We start from the raw sequence: 20,771 nt of genomic DNA on the forward strand, positions 1-20,771 counted from the left end.
ATATGAAACTTATGCCAACCATCGTGTGGAGCGCAGGCGAACGAATGAAAGGGCTTGTGAGGGTTCTTGTTATGTGCAATTCATGTTTAATATCGCTCGTCAAAATTTGTAGCAAGATTAACTATATTTTACTGCCTCTCAATTTTCCTTGTTCGCTCCAGTCTCATACGGTAGATGGCGTTCCTTGGCTAGGATGTTTCAGATGTATATTTGGATACGAAGCAAGAGATGAGCCACACATAATGTGAATGTGTTGGCTGCTCTGCGTCACGAAATCGGTGCGGCTTGCTGTACTTTCCCAGCATCTTGAAACTCTCTGGATAGCTAGTGCTCCCACCTCAACAAGAGCAGTCCTTCTCTCTGCAGAAAGTGTCCGTTCACATAGTCACATCATTATTTTGATGGATGACAAAGCCGTCGGAGGGTTCCACGTCCGTGATAGAGCTGTGCCAAGTAACCGATGGGATAAGAATAAAAGTGGAACCGACTTGTACGCGTTCCTGCCAGGCATAGGAATTCCGAAAAAAAAGCCAAAATCCATTCGGGACCAGGAATTCGATTCGGCAAACAGTAGCGAGGAGAAGGTTCCATATTGTCGGAAGCGTTAAGTTCGGAAGTGGGTCACCATGATTCAGGACCGCACTCCGGTACGGTCCGGAGTGGGCCTTCGGGCCTGCGGAGAGCCGGGGAGAGCAACTCTGGTGCCAGGATTGTGTATACAGGATGATCAGCCACTCTCGAAAGTTTGTCTCAACATGTTGCCGACTGGCCGGAAGCATATGATGACGAGACAAAACGTCTCGTTGAATTATATGAATAGAATCCGCTTGTAGCAGCAAACTAGTTACATATTACTCAACGCTTCCTGTATCGTGAATTAGACGATAAACAGCAAACAAACGATTCCACTGGTTCAAACGGTCCAGTGCTACACGCTGTTTTCTGGTTCAATTAGTAACCCTTCCATATGAGATCCCTTGTATCCGCTCTAATACCTTAGTTTTACCTGCCATCGAAAGCACAAGCATCCAATATGGGATCCATTGACGACAGCGAATTAATCCTCAGCCATCAAGGCCTTTCCGCAAGCAACCACGACCAAGTATCCGACAGAACTACAGCCTTTTGGAGGCAGAAATTCGAGGGATTAGAGGCCTCGGTGTTTCCTACACTCCCCTCTTCCGGCATTGATGTTTTGCGCCCTGAGAGACAGTCGGAGCATTTTGTATCATACGACACAGCAGTAGCAGCGGATCTAGAGCCCGCAGTTCAGGCTTTTATCCCCCGCGCAGCTCTAGCTGTCCTGCTTTCAAGATACAGCAACTCATCCGAAGCACTCTTCGGCATTGCGATCAATCAGCCTCATCCCGTTGCAAATGATCCAAAGCAGTCGGCAGGCACGCGCCCGGAATGGCTTCTCGTGCCGACGCGTATCAACTGCGACAGTGATTTGAAAGGCGCAGACCTCCTCCGACATGTGGCGGCTGATGACGCGGCCATCCAAGAGTTTAACGCCTCTACTCTCGACCTCGAAAGCATTCGACATATGAGCGAGTACGGATCGGTTGCCTGTGGGTTTCAGACGGTCCTCAGAGTTGTTGTCACCGGGCAAACCGATGCGCAGGCTGCGGCGTCTGCTGGCGCGACGACCGGCGCGTTGGGAATCGCCAGCGACCGAGCCCTGTTGATCGATTGTTATATGGGCATTGGCTCGACATTTATTCGAGCTCAATATGATGATCGTGCTATTGACGGCCTGCAGGTGGCTCGGGTGCTACGACAGTTGGGCCTTTTAATCGAGCAGCTTCAGACTGGTTCAGTTCAACTGCCCATATCAAAGCTCAACGCAACGACACCGTCAGATCTGGAAGAGATCAGCAGTTGGAACTCCACGCCAATGCAGAAAAACGAAATTTGCATTCACGACTACGCCTTGGCATACGGACGCAAATTCCCTGATGCGATTGCCATAAGTTCCTGGGATGGCGAGTGGACATATGCCCAACTGGACAAAGTGACGTCGGACCTTGCGGACCACATTCTGACCCTCGGAGAGGTGGAGGTTGGTCAGGTGGTAGCTCTCTGCTTTGAAAGATCCAAATGGACTGTGGCCGCGATGCTGGCGGTGAACAAGGCCGGCCTAGCTTTCACCCTCGTCGACCCATCGCTTCCCCCGGCCAGGATCGCAAACATGTGCGAGCAAACGTCGGCGAAGCTTGCTTTTACTTCGCAGTCCAACTGGGCCACCCTGAATGCCATTGTTGACCGCTGCATCGTCCTCGACCAGGAGTTTGTCGAACGTATTCCTCAAACACCAGAGGACTCAGGGTCAAGGAAACTCAAACAACAGACACGCAAGCCGCAACCTTCCGACTTGGCATATGTCATATTTTCATCCGGTAGCACAGGCGAACCCAAGGGCAGCATGGTTGCGCATTGGAGCTTCACCTCGTCGGCGAGCGAGCTCTTCCCAGCGTTGGGCCTGGACCATACCACGCGCACTATTCAGTTTGCCTCTTATGCATTCGCCACGTCCCTCGTCGAGACGTTTGCTACGCTCGGACATGGGGGCTGCGTCTGCATCCCTTCGGCGGATGAGCGTATCAACGATACGGCAGGCTTTATCAACAGGAGCAAAGCCAACTGGGCCATCTTCACTCCATCATTCATCAGCAGTCTCCGTCCGGAAGACGTTCCCAGTTTAACAACGTTGGTGGTGGGAGGAGAACCATTGTCAACCGCAACAAGAGACGCGTGGGCGTCCAAAGTGAGGCTTTTCAACGGCTATGGGCTCAGTGAGAGTTCCGGAATGGCCGCCGTCCATAGGGTCCAGCCGGCCGTGCCAGAACCACACATCATCACCCGCACCGTATGCCTCCGCATATGGCTCACCGACCCTAATGATGTTGGTAAACTTGCGCCGGTTGGTGCCATTGGTGAAATCACGGTGGAGACTCCGTGTCTTGCGCTTGGATACCTTCCTTCGTCGTCGGCTGAAGCCAGATCCCGTTTCCTGCAAGAGGCGCCGAAATGGCGCCGTGAACGAGGCGCACCATACGAGGCCGAACCCTTTAGGATGTTCAGGACGGGCGACCTGGGTCGTTACAAGTCCGACGGGTCCATCGTATACCTTGGCCGCAGCGATTTGCAGGTCAAGATCAGAGGGCAACGAGTGGAAATGGGCGACGTGGAAACTAATTTGAGACGATTCCTTCCGAGCGATACACCCATACCCATCGTCGAGGCCATCCCGAGGCCAGACGGAAGAATGACTCTGGTGGCCTTTCTAACGGGCCCACTGGGCAAGGGCGACAAGGAGAGGACTGAGGAAACTTACGTTATCGCAGACAGTGCGGCGAGGCAGTCCATCACTTCGAAATTGCTCAAGGTCCTCCCCCAATACTGCGTGCCGACACACTTTATCCGTCTGAAGGAACTCCCCAAGACGGTTACAGGGAAGACGAGCCGTAAAGATCTCAGGGCTATAGGCGCCAGGCTCTTGTCCACTGCTGCCCAGGAGGGGTCGGCCATAGTGGCCATCCCAGAACCCAATGGTGATCTGGGCTCTGAAAAGGCGATTGCTCTTCGACGGGCTTGGTCGCAAGCTTTTGACCTGAACCCACAAGTCCCAGTGTCCGACTCGGTCAACTTTCTGGACCTTGGAGGGGACTCCATCACTGCCATCAAGCTGGTGAACCTGGCGAGGGAGCAAGGTGTCACGCTCAAGGTGACGGATTTGATGCGCGGCGCCACGCTCGCCAGCCTCGCAGACAAGGTACAGCGTCAAGTTGGTGCCGCCACAGCCGCAGCATCACGAATTCCCGTCATGGCGGCGACGCATGAGGGACCAGTGCAGCAGTCGTTTGCGCAAGGCCGCATGTGGTTCTTGCATCAGCTCAACCCCGACTCGACGTGGTACCTGACGCCGGTTGCCATGCGCCTGCGTGGTACACTCCGAATCGACGCTCTCGAAGCTGCATTGAACGCCATCGAGGAGCGACATGAAACGCTGCGCACGACCTTTGAGGACAAGGATGGTCTTGCCATCCAGGTGGTTCATCCTATGCGCCACAAGAAGCTCCGAATTGTGGACGTCGACGAGGCCACCCTTGCTGCTACTCTGAGAGAGGAACAGACCAAGGTTTTCGACCTCACATCAGATCCTGCGTGGAGGGTATGCTTGTTCAGAGTGGTTGATGACGACAACGTAATCTCCATTGTCATGCATCACATCATCTCGGACGGCTGGTCCATGGACATTTTGAGACAAGAATTAGCCCAGCTGTATTCGGCCGCTGTGATGGGGCCCCTGAACTCTCCACTGCCGCCCCTCCCGCTCCAGTATTGGGACTTTTCCGTGTGGCAGAGGCAGCCCGAGCAGACCGTGAAGCAGCGGAAGCAGCTCGAGTATTGGAAAGGACAGCTTACCGACAGCTCCCCCGCCGAACTGTTGCTCGATCGCCCAAGGCCGACAATGCCCTCTGGCCGCGCTGGCGTGATCGACCTGAGCATACAAGGCCGGACATATAAGCAGGTCATAGAATTTGCCAAGCTCCATAGAACCACGCCTTTCGCCGTAATGTTTGCAGCCTTTCGTGCCGCGCATTACCGTCTTGTGGCGGCCGAAGACGCCACCATTGCCGTCCCCACGGCGGCCCGGACGCACGCTGAGCTGGAGCCGCTTATCGGATTTTTTGTCAACACCCTTTGCATCCGCACGTTTGTGGACGGCGACCAAGATAATTTTGAGAGCCTGGTCCGAAACCAGGTCCACCCAGCCATCATGGCCGCGTTCGACAACCAAGACGTCCCATTTGAGCACATTGTCAACGCGGTGCTCCCCGCAGCAGAGAGGGATACCTCGCGCAACCCGCTGGCGCAGCTCTCGTTTGTCATGCATTCGGGCCCGGACATCGGCACCCTCCAGCTAGAGGGCGTGGAGGTCGAGCCGGTGACCGGGGGCCTGGCAGGCGTAGGCAGCACGACCCGGTTCGATCTCGAGATGCACCTCTTCCACCGGCAACAAGACAAGAAGATAACCGGCCACGCCATGTACGCGACGGATCTCTTTGAGCGCGAGACGGCGCAGGCCCTGGTCGACGTGTTTCAGGAAGTGCTTCGCCAGGGCCTTGCGCAACCCCGGACGCCAATATCGGTCCTGCCGCTCGTCGAGATCCCGGGACTGTCCATCTTCGACATTGAGCCGACGCCATACCCGCGAGATTCGAGCATTGTGGACATTTTTCGCCAGCAGGTGGCGGCCTTTCCTGACGCCATTGCTGCTTGCGACTCGGCAGGCCGCATGACTTATTCCGAACTCGATGACAAGTCTGATAAATTGGCCGCCTGGCTGCGTCATAGAGGCATACCTGCCGAAACTCCCGTTGGCATACTCTCACCCAGGTCTTGCCAAACCCTCGTTGCCATGATTGGTGTTCTCAAGGCCAATCTGGCTTGCCTGCCATTGAACGTCGACTACAGTACAACACGCATCAAGCACATGTTGTCGTCGGCAAAGCTGGTGAATACAAAGACCCAACCAACAGCAGAGTATGGCGGCAGGTCCTTGGTTCTCCTTGGCTCCAAGGTGTCTCTGCCAAAGGGGCTTGACGACCTACCGGATACCGAAATAGTCGCGATAGAGGACGCCCTCAAGAGCGCCCATGAAAAGGGGCTCACGGCGACAGACTCTGGAAACCCCACGGCCACCAGCCTGGCTGCAATAATCTTCACGTCTGGCTCGACCGGAAAGCCAAAGGGTTCCATGCTCGAACACAGAAGCATTGTACGATTGGTCAAAGACAGCAATGTGGTGGCCAAGGTCCCACCGGCAGCAGCCGTGGCCCACGTTGCCAACATCTCCTTTGACGTGTCAATGTGGGAGATGTACACACCGCTCCTCAACGGCGGCACCGTGGTCTGCATCGACTACCTGACCACGCTGGACATTCCGGCGCTGGCTCAAGTCTTTGCCCGCGAGCGCGTGTCCGCTGCGCTGCTCTCGCCCGTCCTCGTCAAGCAGATCCTGCAGAGGATGCCGTCGATGCTGGCCGGGCTCGAGGTGCTCATCTTGTCCGGCGACCGCTTCGACGTGCGCGACGCAAAGCAGGCGCGGGCGCTGGTGGCCAACCTGTACAACTCCCTCGGGCCGTCCGAGTGCTGCGTCTTGAACGTGATTTACCGCATCGACGAGGAGGACGAGCTCGCGAGCGGGGTGGTGCCGCTCGGTCGACCCGTGAGCAACGACGGCTTGGTGGTCATGGATTCGCAACAGAACCCCGTCCCCGCGGGCGTCATGGGCGAGCTTGTCGTGTTCGGAGACGGCCTCTCGCGAGGATATACGAACTCGGCCCTCGACAAGAACCGTTTTATCCACATCGACCTCGAGAGCCGCGGCCTCACACGGGCGTACAGGTCCGGCGATCGGGTCAGAGTCAGCCCCAAGGCCAGGCAAATCGAGTTCTTTGGCCGCATGGACATGCAGGTCAAGATCCGCGGCCACCGCGTGGAGCCAGCCGAGGTGGAGCAGGTCATGCTGGCGCTGCCCGTGGTGCGTGACGCCGTGGTCGTGGTGCGGCAAGGGGAGGACGAGGGAGAAAAGGAACTGGTCGCTTTCGTGGTAGCTGACGACAAGGCTGTTGCCCAGCAGACACAGCAACAAGACCAAGGCAAAAAGCAGCTTGGCGACAGCAGCCAAGTTGAGGAGCAGGTCAAGGGCTGGAGTGAGCATTTTGATGTTGGCTTGTACACGGAACTGAGCACAGTCCAGGCCTCAGCCATTGGTCGTGACTTTTTGGGTTGGAAATCCATGTACGATGGCAGTGCCATTCCGCTCGACGAGATGACAGAGTGGCTCGACGATACCATGCGTACCATCCTGGATGGCCACCGACCAGCCGGCCATGTGCTCGAGATTGGAACAGGTTCCGGAATGATACTGTTCAACCTGGGCCAGGGTCTCAAGAGCTACGCAGGTCTAGAACCTTCCGAGACGGCAGCTACGTTTGTCAACAAGACCATCGATTCGATTCCCACCCTCAGGGGCAAAGCCCAAGTCCACGTCGGCACCGCTACTGATGCGAGCCGGATCCTGCAATGCCAAGGATCCTCGCCCAGTTCCATGCCCGAACTGGTCATTCTCAACTCGGTGGTTCAATATTTCCCCACTATAGACTACCTGGCCGATGTCATGGAGACCCTGACATCCATGCCGGGCGCCCGTCGCATTGTCCTCGGCGACCTGCGGTCATACCCCCTCAACAGGCAGTTCCTCGTCAGTCGGGCCCTTCGCTCCCTCGGCCGGGGCGAGGCAGCCACCAAAGCCGCGGTCCGGCGCAAGGTGATGGAGTTGGAAGACCGCGAGGAAGAGTTGCTGGTGGATCCGGCCTTTTTCACCGCGCTGGCCAAGCGCTTCTCTTCTCGGGTCTCGCACGTCGAGATCTTGCCCAAGGTCATGAGGGCGACCAATGAGCTGAGCGCTTACCGTTTTGCAGCTGTCGTACACGTCCGGGAGGCAGAGCAAGGAGCAGACGACAAGACATCATCAGAGTCCGCGGGCTCGGATCTCATCGACATCAACGCGGCCCAGTGGGTCGACTTTTCAGCATCGGGGATGGACCGCGAGTCTCTGGTGCGCCTGCTTAAGGAGTCCGCTGCTGCTGGGCGCACTTCGCCGTCAGACGACAGCCCGCCACTCGTCGCAGTGTGCAACATTCCCAACAGCAAGAATATCGCCGAGGGGCATCTCGTCAAGGTGCTGGAAGGTGAAAATGGACAGGGAGCAGGAGAAGAAGAAGATGACGAGTCAGAAGACTGGGTCGCATTAGCCAGATCGCGTGCGGAAAGCTCCACGTCGTTGTCGGCAGCTGACCTCGTCGAACTTGCCCAAGAGGCGGGATTGCGGGTAGGCCTGAGCTGGGCACGGCAGCGATCTCAGCAGGGTGGTATCGATGCAGTGTTTTACCGTGACTCCAGGAATGTCCGCTTCCGGTTCCCAGTCGACGGCGATACCACGGCCTCGGGCTCCCAGTCGCTTCCTCTCGCCAACCGCCCGCTGCAGCGTCAAGAACACAGACGTATCGTCGCCAGCATCAACGAGAGCATCCGCACCATCTTGCCTTCCTACATGGTGCCCGCACAAATCGTCGTCATGGCCAAGATGCCCTTCAACCCCAATGGCAAAGTTGACAGAAAGGCGCTGAGGAGCATGGCCCATGTTGTACCCAAGACCCAGACCGCTGGCGAACGGGTAGAGCCACGCAACGAGGTCGAAGCTATTCTCTGCGAGGAGTTTAGCGACGTTCTCGGCGTTCAGGTTGGAGTTAGCGACAACTTTTTCACCGCTGGTGGCCATTCGCTCCTGGCCCAAAGGTTGGCAGCGCGCCTTAGCAGCCGCCTAGACACCAGAGTCTCGGTCAAGAACGTCTTTGATCGTCCTGTCGTCGGCCAGCTGGCAGCCATTATCCGCCGAGGATCAACCCCTGATGAGCCCATCCCATCTCTGGGACACCGCCAGCCGACAGAATTGTCTTTTGGCCAGAACCGATTGTGGTTCATCGAGCAGGTCAACCCCGACGCCAGCGTACGCATACCCCTGGCTGTGCACCTCAGTGGCCCGCTCAACATGGAAGCTCTTGAAAGTGCCTTGGCCAGCCTCCAGGAGAGACACGAGACGCTTCGCACTACATTCAAACAAAGCGATGATGGCGTGGCAATGCAGTTTGTTCACCCGGCATCTGAGCTCAAGACAACTCTCAAGGTTGTCGATATGACCACATGGCAAAACCAGGTGCCGGCCGGAGCCCTGGACAAGGAAAAGGCACCTAGCTCAACGTTGACGCAAGCCATCAAGGACATGCAAAACCAGCCTTTCGACTTATCCTCGGAGCCTGCTTGGCGCTCCTCTCTGTTGCGTTACGGACCAGAGGACAATGTTCTAGTCATTATTCTGCATCACATCATCTACGACGGTGGGTCAATCGAAATCTTGACGCGGGAGCTTGAGCTGTTTTACGCCGCAGCGCTCCGGAGCCAAGACCCTTTGTCAACCGTCGAACCGTTGCCAATCCAGTACCGCGATTTCGCAGCGTGGCAGAAGCAAGGAGCAGAACTGGCTAAGCATGAGCGCCAGCTCGAATACTGGAGCAAAACCTTGCACGACAGCACCCCGGCGGAACTTTTCACAGACTTCCACCGGCCCGCGATGCTGTCTGGCAGGGCCGATATTGTGCCTTTTGTGATTGACGGGCCGCTCTACGATCGTCTCCGCACTTTTAGTCGCACCCACCAGATTACCACTTTTGCCACCCTCTTGGCCGTTTTCCGTGCCGCCCACTACCGCCTCACAGGAGCCGCGGATGCCACCATAGCGATGCCCATATCCAACCGCTCCAGACCCGAGCTGGAGAACCTGATGGGATTCTTTGTCAACACGCTATGCATACGGATCCCCGTCGGCGGCCATCAGACCTTTGCCGAGTTGGCCCAGCAGGTGAGGAACACTACGACGGCCAGCTTCTCCAACCAGGACGTGCCCTTTGAGCGCGTCGTGTCCACCATGATGCCCGGGTCTACGGACATGTCGCGCAACCCCCTGGCGCAGATCCTCTTTGCCGTGCATTCGCAGCAGGACCTCGGCAAGATCAAACTCGAGGGCCTGGCGAGCGAGTCGTTGCCCCTGACCGCCATCACCCAGATGGATGTCGAGTTCCACGTCTTCCAAGAGGTCGGTAGGCTAAAGGGTCAGGTCATGTTCTCCACGGATCTCTTCAGGGCTGAAACCATCAGCAATTTGGTTTTGAACTTTAAGGAGGTTCTCCGCCGCTGTCTCGACGACACGCAGCTGTCCCTTGCCGCCATCCCTCTGACAGATGGGGTTCCACGTCTCGACAAGTTGGGCATGTTGGAGCCGCAGATGAACGACTACCCGCGCGATTCCAACGTGGTTGAAGTCTTCCGCGCCCAAGTGGCCAAGAAGCCGAGCGCCACGGCCGTCACGGATTTGTCGTACTCGCTCACCTACCAGCAGTTGGATGAGCAGTCGGACCGGCTGGCCTCGTGGTTGCGTCGGCGGCATCTGGCCCCCGAGGCTCTGGTGGCCGTGCTATCGCCACGGGCCTGCGAAACAGTGGTCGCCTTTCTGGGTGTCCTCAAGGCCAACCTCGCATACATCCCTCTCGACGTCAACGCCCCACCGGGTCGCATCGACACCATCTTGTCGTGCGTCCCGGGCTCGAAGCTGGTTCTTTTGGGTGCCCAAGTCCCACAGTCCTCCGAGCTCAAGGCCATAGCAAACGTCGAGCTGGTCAGGATAGGTGACGCTGTCGAGTCGGGTGAGCATGAGGCCGGCGACCAAAACTTGAACTTGGATATGGCCGGTCCGTCTGCAACGAGCCTGGCATATACAATTTTTACATCCGGGTCGACAGGAAAACCAAAGGGCGTCATGTTGGAACACCGGGCCATTTTGCGAATCGCCCTGGACAGCAATCTCTGTGACTACTTTCCCGAGTCGCCCGTGGTGTCAAACGTGTGCAATCTCGGCTTTGACGTTTCTGTCCAGGAGATATGGACGGCCCTGCTGAGAGGTGGCACGCTGGTCTGCGTTGACCACTTCACCTTGCTGGACAGCAGACAGCTCGAGGAGGTGTTTATGAAAAACAAGGTCTCGGTCGCCATTTTGACGCCGGCCCTCATCAGACAATGTCTCACCCACGCCCCGGACATAATCAGACGGCTAGCCGTCTTGATAAGCGTCGCTGACAAGATGGACCCCGGCGACGCCATGAAGGCCAGCAAGCTGGTTTCCCGAGCAGTGCTGAACGGCTACGGCCCTACGGAAAACGGCATGCTGAGCACCATCTACGAGGTTGACAAGACGACCGTCTACCCGGCTGGGATCCCCATAGGCCACGCCATAACCAACAGCGGCGCCGTGGTCATGGACTCGCAGCAGCGCATCGTTTCGCCGGGCGTCATCGGGGAGCTCGTCGTCACCGGCGACGGGCTGGCCAGGGGTTACGCCGATCCGGTGCTGAACCGAGACCGCTTCGTCGACGTGACCATCAAAGGCCGTCTCGTTCGAGCTTACCGGACGGGCGACAGGGTGCGATGGCGACCGGACGACTACGAAATCGACTACTTTGGCCGCGAGGGCCAGCTGCTCAAGATCAGGGGCCACCTGGTGGAGCCGGCCGAGGTGGAAGCCGCCCTGCTCGCAGCACACGAGGCCGTCGAGAGCGCCGCCGTCGTCGGCCTGTCAAAGCCAGGCAGCGACACGGACCTCGTGGGCTTTATCAGGCTCCACGGCAGTGACAACAGAGCGGCGGCGGCGGCGGCAGCAGCATCCAGCATCGAGTCGCAAACCCTAAAGGCCTTGCGCATGGTGCTGCCAACCTACATGGTTCCGGTGCGGGTTGTCGTGCTTGAAGAATGGCCCCTCAACGCCAGCGGCAAGCTGGACCGCAAGCAGCTTGGAGTCATGGCAGAGAACGTCTCGGTCGAACGCCAGTCCGAGGCTGTAGAGAGGGATTACGTGGCGCCCAGCAACGAGGTCGAGGCCGCGCTGTGTCAAGAGTTTGCCAATGCGATCGGCTTAACCGAGATGGGCGTCACCCACAACTTCTTTGAGCTCGGTGGCAATTCGCTTGGTGCCATGAAGCTGGCTGCGCGCATCAGCCGTCGCTTCAAGACGCACATCACGGTCAAGACCATCTTTGACCACCCGGTGCCACGCGACATGGCCAGCAGTCTCCCGCAGCTTGATGCGTCGACCCTGGTAGACGGCGAAAACGGCACCGGCGATGACAGCGACCCTCCAGCATCTCAGTACGAGTCCTTCCAGCTGTGCCCGGTGGACGACGTGCAGCACTTTGTCAAGTCCGAGATATGCCCTCGTCTCGACCACAAGTACCGCGACCGGGTCGTGGACGTGTATCCCGCCTCGACGACGCAGGGCTTTTACGCCAACGATCCCCCGACGGGCAAGCCGCGCAGCTTCAACACGTTTTCCGTCGACTTCCCCGCCGGCGCAGATCCCTCCCGCGTCATCGAGGCCTTTGAGGCGGTCATGCAGCATTATGACTCGTTGAGGACCGTCATTGTGCGGGCCCAAGGTCGCTTCTGGCAGGTCGTCCTGGACCGGTTGGAGGAGCCAGTCGAGACTTTGGAGCTCCCAGAGGGCGAGACCGACTTTGAGCCAGCCGTTCAGCAGATAATAGCCGCGGACAAGCAGAACCCTCCGAACCTGGGCCAGGCGTTCATCCGCGTAGCGCTGCTCCGGACCCGAGACGGGCCGCTGCGGCTCATGTTCCGCATGTCCCACGCCATCTGGGATGGTATGAGCCTGGGGCCCTTTATGAAAACCTTCCATTCGCTCTACAAGGACTTGGCCGTTCCGCCATCGCCCCGTTTCGCCCTCTATCTCGAATCTCTGTCCAAGATCCGGGAGCAGGGAATTTCCCATTGGAGCAAGGTGTTGCAAGGCTCCTCCGTCACGGTCATGCAGAGCATAAGAGAGTCGCGAAAGTTGATGCCCGTCGACCGTGCCGCCTTCATGAGCCGCGTCGTCCACATCCCCCCAGAAGCCCAGGCCCCCTTGGGTGGCGGCATCACTCAGGCAACCATCTTCACGGCGGCCTGCGCCACGGTGATTGCCAAAGAAACAAACTGCAGCGACCTGCTCTTCGGCAACGTGGTGTCTGGCCGTCAGTTCCTACCAACCCATCTTCAAAACAACCTGGTCGGTCACTGCGGCAACTTGATGCCCGTGCGCATCGTCGGCGTCGACGAGGGTGCCGAACCCAGGGCCCTGGTCAAGCAGGTGCAGGACCAGTACCTCGAGGGTTTAGCCTACGAGGCCATCACCTTTGACGACATCAAGGAAAACGCAGGCGTCGAGTGGAGATCCGACGCCGACAGGTTTGGTCTCGCTACCGCCTTTATGAATTTTGAACAGCACCCCGAGAGCACCATCGGCGACAGCACCATCAGCATCCACCACATTCCGCCCGAGATTCGCATGCGAAAGTCGACCGTGTCGGGGGAGGACCTGCTGCTGATTCTCCAGCCGGACCCTACCACCCACGACATGGAATTTGTGGCCTTCCCCGAGCCCGACGGCCGGAATTTCCGCCTTGGCGTCACGGCCAACCTCAGGCTTTGCGAGTCTGGCGAAGTCGACCACCTGATTGAGAAAGTCTGCGATGCTTTTGTGGCTATGAACAAGTCCTTGAGGTAGCCAACCAAGACAACGTCTCGATGGGCTAAACTTGGCGGGATGGGAGGATGGCTCGAAATGGGGGGATTGAAGGTTAGGTTATTTACAAGTCAATGTCAATCTGGTTTGTGGTGTTGATTTCAGTGTTTTGTCTTAATCTATTTCTATCCATTTCAGTCTTATTAACATGGTCGCGTAAACCGCGTCTATACACATACAGACGGTATTATCCCAACTTTCCTGCTACTGACTTGTAGCGAATTATCGAACCAGGCCTTTCCGCTACGAATGGCAACTGAATGCACCGCTCCCTTGGTAAAAGCCACTGTACTTTTTCAACCTGGCGCGTACGTTTTGCAGAAGGGCTTGCTGTCCCGCTTTACACCTCGTGCGGGTTATCGGGAGGAGCCGATCCAGTTGGCTCTCCACCTGAACCAATCGGCGGGCCAGCAACGCCCTCAGGACAAGCTTTTGATCTTCGTGATTGAGGACATAATCCGCCGGACCAGAAAGTTTAAGCGATAGCCCCGCCGCGTCCTCGGTACCCTCTGCAGCGCACCCACCTTCGTCTCCACTATCACCTACGAGCTCCTCCCCTGGAGTGTGCGCATTCGATGGGTGGTGTATTGAGTTGCTGCTGCTGCTGCTCCTGCTGCTCCTGCTGCTTTTCCCCGGGCCCGGGGATCCCTGCTCAATCGTGGAGAGGACCAAATCGATCGAATCAAGAATCGTCTCGGCCAAATTGGCAAGCATCGTCGTCGGCAGACTACCAATCATACACTGGGGACATTCCAACAAGGTTTCACCGACATGGATGAGATGCGTTTGACAGGTCAACAGTCGGCTGTTTAACCTCGTGTTGCTGACCTGTCGAGGGGCAGTCGTTTGGTCGAGGGACACCCTATCGCTACCAGCGCATGCTTTGTGCTGGGCAGTCTCCAAAGCGATAGCTTCGAATGCCTCAAGCAGCTTCTCGAAGCAGGTGGTGCCGTCCATGTGTCTATTGCCAGCATCGGTGGCGGAAGCCGATCCACAAATTCTTGTGCCGGCGTCGTTGCGACTGTCTTCCGATGTGATCATGCCAGTTTTCGCAGATGGCTTGAGCCGCTTGGGGCTGCGCTGATCCTGTTCCTTGCTAGGTGACGGTAGACAGTCGTGATAAGGTGGCATAAAGAACTCTGTGGCGTGATCCAGGTTGGAGTCGAAAACTTCAGTCGCCTGTTGTGCCAGCAGCTGTGACAGATCAAGGTCCATGGTTCCGCCGGTTGCATCCGGCATCAACAGCATGTTACGCCACCCCCTAGCTTCTTTGTGGATAAACCTGGCGTCGCCACCTGAATGAACCCCCGAGAGGGCCGCGTTGGCGGCGCTTGTTGTGGTAGTAGCCGCATGTATCTGCTGACCGTAGTACGGCGGCTGCCTTAACGATGACGACGATAAGGAGGTTGGATAAATGCACTCGGCATCCTTATTGACACATGTGCGGCAACCTTGTGGCTCTCCGGTACATTTGATCTGTGCGAGCGGAATGCGTTAGTAAATTCACAGTTTAGTAACCTCGAATTAAACGCCAGTGACGCCACCACCTGTAGGGATGCAAGCGCGGGGTCTGTACCCTTTTTACCCTGCATCGGACGCAGGCTGTGGGAGTTAATTGAGAACGTTGCTTTCGTATCGGCGGCATGTTTTGCTCCATGGCGTCTTCCACTTGGTGATGTCTGGGTATCGACACCGCCGAACAATATAATTCGAACATTATAGAACCAGACACCAATTGCCGTCTCCTCAATCTTGACTTTTGTTATAAAATAAAAATAATAATAAAAAAGAAGTTAAACCTTTTTAACTATGTTCAAACCTTTATGTATTCGCTCTTCGCGGTTTCATCGCGGGCCCCGAATACAAACCCATCCCACCTTGTACCTAGCTTACCTAGGTAAGGGTATCTATCTACCTCCCTACCAAAACCCTTTGCCGCTGTTCCCACCCCAGCTTGAGCTTTGTTTTGATGGCGACACGCAACCATCGCACTATGCATGTTTATCATTGCGTATCTGTTCAGTAAAATCGGGCCATGCGTATATATCTAGCTTCTGCACGCCTTCAATAAATCCAGGTTCTGAAAAAGTCTAAATTCTTAAGCGAGTTTGAGGGGTAAACCTTAACAATTTCGGCAGTGTGAAAGCACATGAATCGGAGAACGACTTTATACGAAAATTGCTACGCATTTACCAAAACGGGTTTCTGCTGTTATAAGGATCTGCAAAAGGTTATATGTTTTAGGCTAGGATGATCGATTTTGCCCCAAAATAGTCGCGGCAAATGGGGGAAAATTCGGGTGGGCAAATTGCCCGTACCCTGGGGTACCATGCGAAGCTGTTTGTGAATCGGGAATAAGCGCGCGTTGGTTTATCCGCGGGGAAAATGCCGTCGAGACTGGGTGATTACAAAGCACCCGCGTGTCCAAGAGGCAATAAACACTTGGTTGCTCTCAACGTTATTTAATCACTTCCCCAATCCCGGTTTGTAACACCTAACTGAACTAAACTTTGGTGTTTACAAAACACATGAACGGAAATCGAACAAATTCCGCCGGCCAAAGATTTGGGATAAGTACTTTTCCGTCGACAATTGTAAAATACTAATGGAATAAGATCTAACGAAGCTTATTTAGTCTAGATCTAGTTCTTTAAACTTCTGACCAAACGCACTGCTACCCAAGGATACAAGTAGCCTTTCTGCCACCAGTTTTGGCTGACAAATTTGACATGTTAATCTGTATTCTCGAATGCTCGCCGGATGATGTCACCAGAGACAAAAACTGAATACTCACAAGCTTTTGCGTCCCGAGATGCGCGGAGGTAAAGCCCAACTCCCACCGGTAATGGCCATGTGTTTCTCATCCATAAAGTCGTCTTGGCAGGTGTTAGAAGACCTCGTTCAACACGCAGAACACAACAAGTGCACTTACAGCTATAGCCGTGGTATATATCCATGGGCTTGAAGTTGGGCTGCGGCGCGAACAGCGAGCTCGTCCACTCCCAGGCGCCTCCCAGGTCGCCGAGCCCACACAGCTCGCCGCCGCGGTGAGTGACGGACACGGGGTGGAAATTCTGCAGCCCGACGTTGGCGCCGGTCAGGTCGGTGAATATTGCCTCGGGGTCCGTGTGCATCTGCTTGTTCTTGGCGTTGGCGGGCCCACCGGACCGGGTGGTGGTCTCGACTCCGTGCCTCTTCTTTTTTTGCTCGTCGGCAAACTCGTGGATGCTCCGAACCTCGTGCATCGTCGGGATGCGCACGCCGCCGCCGACCCAGTCCGCGTAGCTGGACGCGTCGTTGTAGCATAGCGTCGCCGGCCAGTCGAGGGCGTGGGCGAGCGGGATGGGGCCCCAGACGGTCCGGATGCCGTGGCTGGCGATGAAGGACTGGACTGATTCTTCTGAATGCCTGCTTTGGTGGGGGTCGGAGCCGTTGAGGGATCCATTGACCTTGTTATTTGATGACCCGTTGAGGGATCTGGCAACATGCTCGTTACATTGCGCTCCGTTGAGGGAGCCATCTGATTGCAGATCGGACTCGTTGAGGGGTCCGTCGGGTTGGCTGCTCAAGAACCCGTTGAGGGGCTTGACGGCATGATCATCGACCTGCGTATTTGTCACCGTATCCATGTGCACCCAGGTGGCAGGGAAACTATCCTGTCTTCCAGCATCGACCAGGTAGATTACATACTCGCCCACGCTGACGGGCCTGGCCTGAGCCTCGAAGCCCGCGACTCGAACGTCGTACGGCTCTCGCTCGTTGTCCCACGCAAAGTATCGATTGGGACCGTCGTCACTCTCCGGATCTTCGTAACCGATGGTAAGCTCCTGCTCTGGGATGTTGAACCACTGATTTGGAACTCTTCGAGCGACCGCAAGCTTGGCCATCTTTTCAAAGTTTGGACGCGGCACGCCAGGAGGCGGCTTAATGTTGGGGCTCAGGAGTGACATGTACAGGAACGTCTCTAGGTGCAAGCCTGGACGCGAGGTGGTTTCAGTTTTGTTTTCGGAAACAATACTCCAGGATCGACACAACTTACCCTCGTGCTCGTACCCTATCCAGAGGGCCCTCCCAACACATCTGCTTTTGTACGCCAAGCCAGTTTCGTACAGAGACTTGATACGTAACTTGACCTTCTCTCGATAGTCGAGCATCTCTTCAAGATCTGGCCAGACCGTAGGCAGTTCGCTGTGATCGTGACACTGCGTGGGATCATCAACATCCGGGTCGATGCCCCGTTCAAAGAACTGAGCATACGACGAAGGCTCAGTCAGGGCCGTGCCTGTGGCCCTACTAAGATGAATGTCCTCGCTTACAAAGAGTCAAATTTGTCAGTCACTGCGGGTTGTTTTTTCGTATCTTAGCTGGTAGATTAATACCACAAAGGGGGCACTTACAATGTTGGTATGTGACCAACGTAAAACTTGAGAGGATTTCTCAGGGAGATGGGCTGCTCCATCAAGGCCTCAGGCGGGAACATTTGCGTGGTAACGCAGTCCCATGCTTTCCACATTGTCTCCCATTCCTCCATAGAAGGCACGGGCGCGGCAGCATATTCCTTGACCTTGAGGGGGAACGCATAAGGGTTGGGTTTGGAAGCCATTGAGACAAGAGGGAAGAGTTGTTGTGATGTTTGAGAAAGACGCTTCAGGGATGGGATTCGTTGGGGCGTTTGAATTTGAACACGGTTGACCGACGACTCTCCGTAGCTTGGACGAACCCCTAATTATAACGTTTTGATATCCAAATCCATGTTGCTCGTTGCAGGTCGAGCCCACGCTTTGCCCGACTGGACTACGTCTATGTGACCGGCGAACAAAAGTACTCAGCATGATCACAATCTTGCCATTATGGTTCTGACTTTCCTCTTTTGAAAACCCCAAGTCCTTCGTACCAGGGGTAAATTTGAGGCAGAGCTGACGAGTACAGTATCGTGAGCGGAGTCGACCTCCTCAGACTATCTCGAAGGATTCGAGATCGCCCCCTCCTCGAGACTTGTATCCCCAATGAGAAGGCGAGTATTCCCCATGATGTTTTCGTCACGAACCCTGACCTGGCTTCACCTAGGAGCTAGACGCCGGCCCGTTTTTTAGCCAACATGGTAAACCACAAAATTTACTCCGTTTGGTGCGGCTAAAATATGGGCATATTGCCCAGCATTCTCCTGTTTCGAAAACGTTACGTGTCAAGGCCAAAGAGAACCATTACACATGCAAAGGTGAAATTGTGTAACTGCTGTAGCCACTAGGATTGCTCGAGACACAATGTTACAGAGATAACAGAGGACATGTTCACGCATGTAAGATTGCGATGACTGAGAGGGAAGTATTCATGAGATACGCGACTGCGTCCCAGAAGCTGTGTTGTCCCGATCTTACCTTCCGCGGGGGCTTCCTTGTCAGGGGTTAAGCATATTCGGAGCATGTCCGACAGCCGCGATATGTATCTGGCCGGGCTTTTGTGTCCAACGCCAGTATCTAGGCTGTGTAACCCCCGATAGCCGATCTCAGGGTCCAGAGGACCGATATCCGTCGCCGGTCCTAGGGGTCCAGATATTAATTTCTGCTCGGCGCTATCTAACGGCCTAACCACGACCTGTGCATGCTGACATGCCTCGAATGCGGGGGCGACGTGACCGAGGTGAATCTAGATTCCAGAAGTTATGATCGGCGCAACCTCCGAGAAGCTGCAAACGGATTTTCAGGGTCTATTGGATATCCCGTCTAGATATTCTCAACTTTGTATCAAGTCTGTGGCAAGAGTCCTCGTTTTACGCGCATCTTTAAGAACCCTCGTCCAGTCCCTTCAGTTTCCAGTCCGACCTGCCCAGATATCACTCGTCCCCATCACTACCATCTGAGCTTTTCCCTGCCTCAAAAACACAGACCACAGCCCTTGACACACTACCTTCACATCAAACCCGAGACTCTTCCCGTCCCATATACCTTAGTCATCATGGCCCCTTCTGTGCTGGTCCAGGAAGCCCCCGAGGCGGTGAAGCTGCACTCGTTCGAACAGCACCCCACCATGAAGAAGCACGTCGTCAGTGATGACAAGGCGGCGATGCTTCCTGCCTGGGTGAACCCGGACCTCGACCGGCTCATGGTGGTCAAGTCGGCTGGCGGATCATTCCGGTCCTGGGCCGAGTCCCTGGTCGACCTCCCCGCCGGTGCCATGTTTGGTCGCATCACGGGGGTTACTGCCGTGTCTCCCCCGTCGTACAGCACCACGCAGGCGGGGCGAGACCTGCACCTGGAGCTCAACTCCAAAATTCACTTTGTCAACCATTCTTGCGCGTGAGTGCTCATTTGAAAATTCCAGGCCTCTACTTATTTGGTGGTTTGGACACCCCGAAAACAGCTCTTATCTTGACTGACAGACACCTGATATGAATCAGCCCCACACTCGAATGGGATATGGAGCGCATGGAGATGCGCGTCAACCGCGACCGCCCCCTTAAGAAGGGCGACATGCTCTCCTTCTTCTACCCGAGCACCGAATGGATCCTGGCTCAGCCCTTTGACTGCTGGTGCGGAGCCGGGGAGGGCAAGTGCTTTGGGCGTGTCGAGGGAGCCGGAAAGATGGACCCCAAGAGACTCAAAGAGTACTGGCTCAACGGGTACATTGAGGAGATGCTGGAGGAAAAGGCACGGGCCGAGGCGCTGTAAGGCGGCGCTATTTTTCTATTCTAGGCTAGCTTTTGTAGTGGCTTGTGAGTCTGGCCTATAACTGTGGCAGAAATACAGTCAAGCTTTCCCCACACAATAAAGTATGAATTGCCTAATGCTTGTCAATGGTACGCCAGTGGTTGGCCGGATGCGACGTTGTGTGTCATCACCGTCTTGTTGTTTTTCTCTCTCTCTTTGGGTATGACTGACCACCCTAAACGACGTCATAGACCAAGCTAGTCTTTCTATTGGAGTCTAGAGAGTCTCCGAGATCCGATAGTTTAGGGTATGTAACATGTTTCGCCGGTTCTGAAGATCATGTCTCCATCTGGGCATAATTTCCTCAACTGCGTCGTACGGCTGTCAAAGGAATTTTGCAGTGTTTTCCCCGCAAAGACTTGCAGCACCATCGAGGCACAGTCTTTCGGAGGGAGTGGCTAACCCCCGCAAAATAATCCATGGTTGCAATTTAATTAGTAGCATAGGAGCCAAGTTGGGCTGCCTACAGAATTATCAGCAGGGTTTCTCCCAGAGATCGATGCCCATCTAGCCTTACCTAGTTTAGCGCGTCATCAATCACATCCGGAGATATTGCTCCGCTGCACCCTTGGTCCTGGGTCAGCCGCCTCGATCACATCTGATGTCAATGGCAGGGTAACAACAAAGTCACAATTTACAAGATTGGGAGCTTTGTTTGCATCGCCAAATCTGCATGTATCCTGTAGGACACTGCATCCTTCCGTAAAGAGGCCGCCTGGTCAAGGCGTTATATGATATGTCGGTCCGGGGCAAGTAGCCTAATTGTTTCGTGCAACACACAAAATCCCTAGAAACGGCGACGATCAGCT

The 20,771-nt window shown here is 55.7% G+C and overlaps 4 protein-coding genes across 4 annotated transcripts; 2 read left to right on the forward strand and 2 right to left on the reverse strand.

The window, feature by feature from the left end:
* Nucleotides 1-1,033: 1,033 nt before the first annotated feature.
* MGG_00022 (bassianolide synthetase) lies at nt 1,034-13,237 on the forward strand (the record flags this gene model as incomplete). Its single annotated transcript, XM_003719076.1, has 1 exon — nt 1,034-13,237. The coding sequence occupies one exon, from the start codon at nt 1,034-1,036 to the stop codon at nt 13,235-13,237; it is 12,204 nt and encodes a 4,067-aa protein (XP_003719124.1).
* Nucleotides 13,238-13,498: 261 nt separating this feature from the next.
* MGG_00021 (uncharacterized protein) lies at nt 13,499-14,912 on the reverse strand (the record flags this gene model as incomplete). The annotated part of the gene is made up of 2 exons (XM_003719077.1): nt 13,499-14,731; nt 14,841-14,912. 2 exons carry the CDS (start codon nt 14,910-14,912, stop codon nt 13,499-13,501), a joined length of 1,305 nt encoding a protein of 434 aa, XP_003719125.1.
* Nucleotides 14,913-16,045: 1,133 nt separating this feature from the next.
* MGG_00020 (uncharacterized protein) lies at nt 16,046-17,858 on the reverse strand (the record flags this gene model as incomplete). Its single annotated transcript, XM_003719078.1, has 5 exons — nt 16,046-16,131; nt 16,188-16,791; nt 16,876-17,231; nt 17,295-17,566; nt 17,653-17,858. 5 exons carry the CDS (start codon nt 17,856-17,858, stop codon nt 16,046-16,048), a joined length of 1,524 nt encoding a protein of 507 aa, XP_003719126.1.
* Nucleotides 17,859-19,429: 1,571 nt separating this feature from the next.
* Nucleotides 19,430-19,923, forward strand: MGG_00019 (uncharacterized protein; the record flags this gene model as incomplete). The annotated part of the gene is made up of 2 exons (XM_003719079.1): nt 19,430-19,551; nt 19,653-19,923. 2 exons carry the CDS (start codon nt 19,430-19,432, stop codon nt 19,921-19,923), a joined length of 393 nt encoding a protein of 130 aa, XP_003719127.1.
* Nucleotides 19,924-20,771: the final 848 nt, after the last annotated feature.

This window comes from Pyricularia oryzae, chromosome 5 (assembly GCF_000002495.2).
Source record: "Pyricularia oryzae 70-15 chromosome 5, whole genome shotgun sequence".
NCBI classification, from domain to species: domain Eukaryota; kingdom Fungi; phylum Ascomycota; class Sordariomycetes; order Magnaporthales; family Pyriculariaceae; genus Pyricularia; species Pyricularia oryzae.